The sequence below is a fragment of the Propithecus coquereli genome, unplaced genomic scaffold (assembly GCF_000956105.1).
Source record: "Propithecus coquereli isolate 6110/MARCELLA unplaced genomic scaffold, Pcoq_1.0 Scaffold132, whole genome shotgun sequence".
In the NCBI taxonomy this organism is placed as follows: Eukaryota; Metazoa; Chordata; class Mammalia; order Primates; family Indriidae; genus Propithecus; species Propithecus coquereli.
In genome coordinates this window covers 537,189-546,285 of record NW_012137414.1, presented here as the reverse complement: position 1 = coordinate 546,285, position 9,097 = coordinate 537,189, and the positions used below count along the sequence as shown (strand labels likewise).

Below are 9,097 nucleotides of genomic sequence, written 5' to 3'. Positions count from 1 at the left end.
GCCCATGTGTAGGTATTTATGTGTGTCAAGGAGCATGGGACAGACTCATTAGAGACAGAGATTATCTACATTCTTTCCTTGGGTATCTATAGAACAATAGTTTAGAATTACCCTGCTCTCAGTTCACTGCGACTCCAGCCCTGGAGACAGAGGAGAAGGTTCAGAAATTGGGCGTGTCCAAGGACCCCAGGAGCACTGGCAGCAGGGGACTGAAGAAGTCCTAGAGACCACTCAAAGAGTAAGTGTGGGCCTCCTGCTCTCTTTTCACAAGTTCTGATAACTCACCAAGAAATATTTGTGAAGCGTTCTTGGAGACCTTCTGGGTTCCACCAGGGCTGTCTTCAATACTCACTTCAGCTGCATGAACAGGAGTTTGGGGCAGCTGTAGTAGCTCCTGCCAAATACTGGAACAGTGAACCAGGATGCCTCTGCTAGCAATGGGATTCTTTTGCTCTCTCCAAGGGTAAAAATGGCCCAGGGACCTCCTATGTTCCTGGAGAGCTTCTGAGTTTAAAAATCAACTGTACCTGCTGGGCACGGTGGCTCACGCCTGTAATCCCAGCACTTTGGGAGGCTGAGGTGGGAGGATCACTTGAGCCCAAGAGTTTGAGGCTGCACTGAGTTATGATCATGCCACTGCACTCCAGCCTGGATAACAGAGCAAGACTTTGTCAAAAAAGTAAGGGGGTCAACTGTGCCCTTTCTGAAACTGCTTTTAGGAAGCCCCAATTTCTCCCTATAGCATTGGGTTCACCTTTGTACCAGCTAAGGTCAAGATTGAGTTGAACTAACAAATAAGAAAGATTTTTATTATCTTTTTATTTGCTTAGAATCTTACTCTTATTTATTCTATTTCATCTTCCCAGTTAGGTTAATGATTTGGCTGGCCTGCTGTTTACTAATGTTCTGATTCATATAATGAATTTGCTAATTTTCCATACCTGTACCCTCAGGGAAGATTTACAAAGGACCCTATTTCAAAAAACAAACCAAGGATAAACTTACAAAGAAGAAGCAATGCAAAAAAAAAAAAGCAGCAGCATTTTAGTGAGAAGATAATTACAGTTTAACTGGTGAATATTCAATCTCAAACATGAGCATTGTATTTGCTGTAAAGCAAGGAGGGCAATTCATTGTGTAGCACAGGACAAGAGTCTGGTAATTAATTTTCACTGAATTTCTGAACTATTTGGAAACCTATTTTGTTTTTTGTTTTTCAAACAAAAGGTTTCACATGTTAATTATCAAACCAATCTACTAGTGCAAAAGCATAGAAACAAATAGGAAAATCATTTTCCCAATAAAACATGTCTAATTGTCCAGGTTGTAGTGGTGGTGTTTTCAGCTTGATGTGTTAAGATGATAGTGACCTTTATACAGCATAAATACATGTGTCATCTCATTTGTAATTACTTATAGACCCAACCTTGTTCTTCCCCAATGTCTCCTCTTGGAGTTGTACCTGACTTTATCACCAGTTTTCATCTGAATCCATTGGGGAATGGGATGATCTTGCTTTTGTTTCTTGGCCAGGAATCGCTTGTTCCTGAAAGTCTTGTGAGAAGACATGGTGAGAAATGGATTCAACCACACACACCACAATGGCAGAAGAAGGGAGAGAGCTTTGGAAATCTTTTTTGAAACAAGATATTTTTCTTTCTATCTGGTGGACCCCTTCACACTCCTAGGTATGCAGCTTTTATGACACTATACTGATCAAGTTTCGATGCCCTCTGTATTCATAAGCTGACAAGTCCAATATTCTGACACCTGAAAGTTACACCAAGGGACAATGTGGGAATGGCAGATTGTCTTCAATGTCACTCTGATAGGATATGAATATACACATGTCATACAACCCAAATTTCCCTTCCTGTGTCAGTTATCTATAGCTACATTGATACTACATAACAACCAACCAAAACCTCAATGGCTTAAGTGTTTATTGTTTATATTCCTAGAATCACTGGGGGTTGGCAGGCAGCTCTGCTGATCTTAGCTGGATTTGCTTACAACTTTAGGGTTTAGCTTATGCTGGGGCTACTACTCCACGTGTCTCTTGATTTTAGCTAGCCAGGCAGGTCCTCATGGCAAAGGCAAAAATGCAAAGGACAAGCTCCATTATTCAAGTCCGTTCCAAGACTCTGCTTACATCACGTCTGCTAACACCCTGTTGGTCAAAGCAAGTCACATGGCAAAGGACATATCACATAACCTTCACTGGGATGGTACTACAAAGCGACATGACCTGGGGCATTATTACAGGGAAGGGTGAAGAACTGGGCCCATCGATGCAATTGACCACGCTTCCTTACCCACACTGGATCCACAATCCGTACATTTGCTTAAATACTTCAAAAACCTATAGTTTTCAATGTCTCACACTTTTAGATTGAAGGTTGGCCCAGTTTTATAAGTCTTACCAGTTTTACCAGTTGTGGTGCAAATGGCACTTCCTTCTATTGATTCTAAATTTATCTCTTTGAGCTTTCAGAGGCACTACCTTTCTTGTACAAGTGTGAATATCATCCTTTCTTATTCCATCTCAGACGATTTTTTTCTTTTGAGTCAGGCTTTGTGCAGCTCCCAACTCTCTCTGATCTCCTAAATCATTCTAATTGCTCTTTTATGGCAGCCAGTCTCCATTTCTAAAATTCTTCCTTTGAGCATGACCACCAGCATGGTGTTCTTAAAGACATAGGATAATGTTCTCTCTTTTATTTCTAGAACCCTCTGAATGATGCTAGCCATTGTGGTCATGGAAACGTATTGACTTACAGTCCTCAGGGGGCTATCTTGAATAACTGCTAGGTCCTTCTCCTGAGTCAAAAGTTATTTCTGGTGGCTCATTGGCTCCTAGGAACAGCCAACATATATACAACTTGGATTTTCAAGACTAGTTCCAATTTATATAATTTTACTATATAGCACAACTTCTGGTGGCAACATTATGCTTCAGTTATAGTTTGAATCATTTTTTCCAAACACTTGTCTATGTAGTCATGATCGGCCAAAAACCTGTTTTATGACATATTATAAATATTTATTTTATTGAAGAAATTTTTTCAGAATTTGTAAAATTTCTTTGAGGTACCAAACATATGGCAAAATCAAGATTAGAAACACCAAATGGCCTTAAATATATTAATGATAATTTCAAATGTTTTACTTACTTTCAGTTAAGAATGAGTCATTGCTTAGCAAATGTTAAACACTGGGGATTACAGAGCAAGTTATTTTCTCTGTCCAAGAAGTTAATTTATAGTTAATCCCAAAGAAGATAAACTTGATCATCACATAGTCTTATTAAAATAAATCTACACTGTTTTTAATTTAGTGAGTCAATGCATGTCTTAGGAGAACAGATACTGGTCTTTGATAAAACACAGGGTAAAGTCAGTAGTATATAAATTTACAGGAACAAATTCTCCCCTTTGTGCAGGAAAGATTTGCTGTCAAGAAAGATACACATATCAAGGATGATATTTCTTAATCCTTGACCCTGAATTCTCTGCTGCCTGCAAGCCAAGAAGCAGGCAAAGGAAGGAACATTATGACTGCTTCTGGTTTATATTCCCCCAACAGCTGTTCTGTGAACCTCAGAAGAGCCCCAGAGGTGGGAGGTGCCTGCTTCCCCCAGCTCAAACTTTTTTAGGTAAATCTTTATTTTGGAACTGCCCATTTGAGATAGCCGTGAGACTGTGAGCTTTCCAAATGCAAAAATGCAAAGGCCCTGGATAATAATATTGTTTTTGTCAACATTGATGCAGAGATTAAGTCCCAGACACAGTACCAAGTGTCAATATCACACACACACACACACACACACACACACACACACACACACACATGCACACACATATCATATATTTGTTAACTTCAGCAATACTATATAGCATATACTATGACCAATATTATGGTCATAATCCACTTTACAGATAAGGAAACTGGGACTCAATGAAGTTAAGAAACTTGCTGAAGACTTTCAGCTTGTAAGAGTCAGAGCTAAGATTTGAAGCCAGGCTATCTGGCCCAGAATCCGCACTTAATATATCAGACACTTATACTTGATCCTACTACATGTGCACTCACTACTCTTGGAGAGTAGCATATCTCAACAGCCTGCTTACCTGGGTACCTCTTGTAGTACCTGCCACAATGCCCATTGCATCAGGAGATCTCGATATATGTGATCAGAGAATAGAAGGAGGCACCATTCACCTCCTCACTCATTGCCTCCTTCCCCAGGTAAACCCACAGAGGTGCACTGAGGTGCACTAATGCACCCTTCACCACTGCTTCAGGAAAGAGGTATCAGGCCCCCTGCTTACTTCTTGCATTTAAGTGTTCTCACTTTTCCTTTAAAGGGCCCATACTTTTCTCCAGTTTATGCTCTTTCATTTCAGGTCTTTGCTCTAATCAACCAGTACAAGCCAAAAAGATAGCACTTTAACGGTCCAGAAATGGTTTCAGCAAACACCACTACATCTCATTCCACGACATGGCTTCTCAACATCTAGGCTCTCAACAAAACTGTTATATGTCTTTTCAAAAATCCTAACTCCCTCTTACACTAATAACAATGACATCTTACTGTTCTCCTGCGTGCACAAGCATCAAGCACTATTCTGGTGGTTTTCTGTATTAATTCAGTCTTCACAGCAACCCTAGGAGGCAGATATGAGTGTTAATCTTCTTTTTCACAGATAAAAAAAAACTAAGGTGCAGAGAGGTAAATTAACTAGCTCAAGTTCACCCAGCTAAAAAGTGATGAAGCCAGGATTTGGACATAAGCAATCTGGCTCCTGAGCTCTTAGGCATAACGCTAGTCTACATTCATCACATGGGCCATTCAACTGAGGATGAAAACAAATACATGTACACTGCAGTCACCTCTAGCAGAGATCAAATAAAAATTGAGGGAAAAGAAAGAATGGAAAGATGAAGAGATAAAAAGAGGTAAGACCAAAATATGAGACAAGAAAAACATCTCCCATGACAAAATTGGGCTATCAAAATCTCCTGGGTTTTCTGGAGCTTTAGAAAAATAGAACAAAACCTCTTGGGGGATTTCAAATGCAGCAGTAGGTCTCAGATTTTATCTGTTCAGTGAATGACAGTAATTTAATGTAAACATGTAACCCCTAATTGTTTGAGAAGATAAGTTTCTGAACTACACTTTTGAAGGAAAATATTGGTGAACAAGTGCCACAAAAATCTTTTCTTAAATAATGTTGCTCAATTTTCCAGTACCTAAATGTGTAAGGATACTACTTTGGGATCTGTGAGAGAAGAAATTCCTAAGTCCTTGTCAAACAAAGCATCTTGCTTTCCCAGAGCACTTTAAGATTCATCAAAACTGGTTTAATTATTAGTGTTTTTGGAGGGCCGTGGCTGGATTTTGTGACCTTTGGAAGTCAACAATGAGGGAAGAAATTCCCAAGTCCAGCTTCACCCAACCCATGTTTAGCTCAATTAATATTAATAGCTAGTTCTTTCGCTAAAGTCTCCAGTTGCAGTTTTCAGTTGATATATCATTTGTAGAGAATCTTTAGATATTCTTATTGATATTGTAGGCTAGAAGAAATTATTAATTTAATAACTTACAGCATGTCCATGAAATGCTTTGAAACCCTGACTATGATGAGAATTATGGTGGTAACTTTAGGATCATCTATATAATCTCCATTTCTTTTCTTTTTTTTTTTTTTGAGACAGAGTCTCATTCTGTTGCCCGGGCTAAAATGCTGTGGCATCAGCCTAGCTCACAGTAACCTCAAACTCCTGGGCTCAAACAATCCTCCTGCCTCAGCCTCCCGAGTAGCTGGGACTATAAGGGCGAGCCACCATGCCCGGCTAATTTTTTGTTTCTATTTTTAGTTGCTTGGCTAATTTTTTCTAGTTTTAGTAGAGACGGGGTCTTGCTCTTACTCAGGCAGGTCTCCAACTCCTGACCTCAAGCAGTCCACTGGCCTCAGCCTCCCAGAGTGCTAGGATTACAGGCGTGAGCCACTGCGCCTGGCCCATGGTGGTAACTTTATAAAGCATATTCACTTGTTTCCAAAAATCTGGATTGAGACCAGTGAATTATTTAGTAACAATTTTCCAAACGAACCCCAAGGTCAATTAAGTTTAGTGTCCTGGGACTCCAGAACCAGAGATATGGAGGCAAACAGCGAACCTCACAACTCAGAGCATTTCTTTGATTTCCCTTTTCAATTTTAAGTGCAGTAATCTAATCTTTAAGAAACAACACATACCCCTAAGCAGCTAAGAGAACTCACCATCTTTTGGGCATTCTCTTCAGTAATATTGGTGTTATAATCCCAAGAAGCAAGTGCACTTTGATAAGACAAATCTTCAGCTTCGTGGTTAAACTTGTCCAAAAATGTCTTGGCCTGTTCCTCAGTGGTGGACTGAGCAGCAGTGACAGAAATAAGGCTGAGAAGGAGCCAGAAGGAGCTTGACATCTTCCCTGGTGAGCCAAGATCACAGCCACTGAACAACCTTTCCCTAGAGTAAAACCTCCTCATGAGATTTTTCTCTCATCAGCCTTTGAACTTGGGTTGGGCACTGAGCAGGAAAGACCAAAACAAAAAAAAGAAGAAGGAAAAGGAGAAGAAAACAATAAACAATCTGCTGAACCAAGATTAAAGTTCATCCTGCAGAGGACATATATGTAAAAGATTTTAGAATAATTTTTAAAAGTAAATCAAATAATCAAATGTTATTAATTCTAAGAACCTTAACTCTCCTATCATTGTGTGGCCAAATCAAAACGTGGACATTTGATTTATATGTTACTTAAAAACTGTTAAATATATACTAAAGATGTTATTATTTTACAGTAACCAAAGAAGTCTAGAATTAGGGATCATGGGGCTATTGTTTGTGTTTATATGTTTTTCAGACAATTATGTTAATTGTCAGTTATCCCTCATTTATTTTTATTTCAAGCTCATATTCACAGAAACTCTCTACTTGGGTAACATTTTCCCTTTCAATGACTTTGTCCTTGTTTTTGTGGAATTCATTCTTTCTGATCAGTTTTAATTGCCATGGCCATTTTTAAAAATTGTAAGAATACTCTCTGCTCCACAGGTTAACTCTCCTGATCTGGCTTTGAAAAACTTAAAAAGGCTCATTTCCTATTTCCCAGATGACTATGTTAAACACTGGCTGACTTTGTTGTGTTCCTCCTTGCCTCTCACTTACCTATTAAAAACCCAGTAGAAGTCACATGGAAGTAACAATTACTCCACATGGTATGGAATCCAGAGTGTCCATGTCAAGTTCTAGTTATCCATAGACATAGGATCATGGCAATATAGAGTTCAAAGAGACTTTAGTGGCTATCCTGTTGAATCTCAGCAGCTGGCTCAGTGTCCTCATTCCCAGGGTGTAGGCTTGAGTGTCATTAATAAAAGAGAGGAGTCACTTTAAATGGCAGGGTTCAGGGGCCTGATTGTGATTATGAAACCTTCACACAAAGAAAATATTTCTTCACCCAGAAAAACAAGTCTTCCAGGTTCAAGTGAAGTGGCAATAACAAAGCTTTAAAAAAAAATGTCCACTACTCCTCTTTATTCCAAAGTTGTATACATTATTGTAGAACAGGAAAAAAATCATAAGGAACTGTTCAAAGTGTTTTTGTGTTATGATATCTCATTTGAGCATCACCATAAACATATAGGCAAATGTTTTTATCACCATTTTATGGATTATGAAATTGAGCTGAACTAAATTGCCAGACCTCACTTAGCTAGTAAGTGGTAGAGCCAGGACATGGATCCATGCAGTCTGATTCTAATGATAGGCTCTTGACTAAGTTGTACTCAGCAGTCTAAGAGCAACATGGAGGCAGTTAAAGAGTGGCAGAGGGCCTTCTGTCTTCACTGAAGATGATGGATTTGGTTCTACCACATCAAAAAGAGATGGATTCTCGCTATCCTTAATGTGAATCAAAATACATTATCCTTTTAAGAAATAAAGCAGTTGACAAATTTAAGTAATAATAATAGTGTTAAAAGAAAGTGAGATGCTGCAGGGAAAAATCAGTGCAGAAGTTTCAAAAAGTTTCCTCCCACATTCGAGGAAGCTGAGGTCCACTCACTTCTCACAAGCTTTAAGAGAAAAAATAGACAAGAAAAAGGGGAGCAGCACGTGAGCCTCTGAACAAAGAATTGGAATGTTACTTTAATAAAAGCTGAAAAAAACTTCTACTCAAGTAACTTCCTGAATGAAGCACTCGGGTCTGGGGCGGACGGGTAATGGAAGTAGCCCAAATTCACTGAAGCAGAAAGTAAGATTAACATGATTAAATTGAAATAGAGAAAGCAAGATATAAAATCTGGAAGCTAAAAATAGATGGACTAGGAGCCTGAGATAACAGTGGGGCAGGAAAATGCCAGAAGCCAAGAAACTTTGAGAAGTGAGGGAAATGGGAGAATTGTCTACGGTGATTGTGTAGGAAAACTAGCTCACAGTGGCCAACTGTAAGCACTGACTGAATTGTTGGAATTTTTGTTCACTTTCCTTTGAGAAGATGTCAATGTTCTGACAGTTACCCAGAAATGTTCTCTTTGAGCCCATTTTGAGAATGGAAAGAATGCACTGAAGACCCAGGGGATGGGACCCAGAAAAATGATTGGCCTAAAGGAATGTATCGTCTTTGAGACAGAATAGAGAACCAGAAAAAAATCAGAAGACTGGAGATGCAGGAGAGCTGTTCTATTTTCAAAAGGGTCAGGGGAGGAGGTGGATTTCATAAATGGTAGAGGGAAGAGTTTGACCCTGACACCTGACAAAACTAGGTAATTTTTAGAATGTGGTTTGCACTTGGACAAATATATCCATTAGAGATTCACTAGGAAAAAGTCAGGTACTGCCTGCCTTATTTTCTCTCTGATAAAAGAATATAATAGTAAAAAAAAATCCAAATGCACAATGTATTAATATCTTCCATTTCAATAAGGGATTTAACAAAATGTAAAGTGCTATGACTAGATCTAGATGTTCCCTGAAACAGCCATACAGTACAGGATTAGGCAGTCCTCTGATAAACAACAGTTCATGTCCAAAACAAGAATCTTGACTC

General features: G+C 39.0%; 2 protein-coding genes across 3 annotated transcripts in view; both read right to left on the bottom strand.

Annotated features, from left to right (window-relative positions):
* The window catches only part of ACE2 (angiotensin I converting enzyme 2), a 43,316-nt gene extending 35,903 nt beyond the window's left edge, over window positions 1–7,413 (bottom strand). Inside the window, exons 1-2 of one of the 2 annotated variants that reach the window (XM_012638731.1) lie at window positions 7,216–7,413; window positions 6,285–6,573 (exon numbers count right to left, since the gene is read on the bottom strand). In XM_012638731.1, the coding sequence (XP_012494185.1) occupies window positions 6,285–6,533 (249 nt within the window). In that variant the 5' untranslated portion in view covers window positions 6,534–6,573; window positions 7,216–7,413. Of the gene's footprint in view, window positions 1–6,284; window positions 6,649–7,215 lie in introns of those variants that run through there. The other variant, XM_012638732.1, reaches the window with a different exon arrangement.
* On the bottom strand, window positions 1,309–1,581 carry LOC105805774 (60S ribosomal protein L39-like). The gene has a single exon (XM_012638733.1). It carries the CDS (start codon window positions 1,567–1,569, stop codon window positions 1,414–1,416), a length of 156 nt encoding a protein of 51 aa, XP_012494187.1. The 5' UTR covers window positions 1,570–1,581; the 3' UTR covers window positions 1,309–1,413.
* Window positions 7,414–9,097: the final 1,684 nt, after the last annotated feature.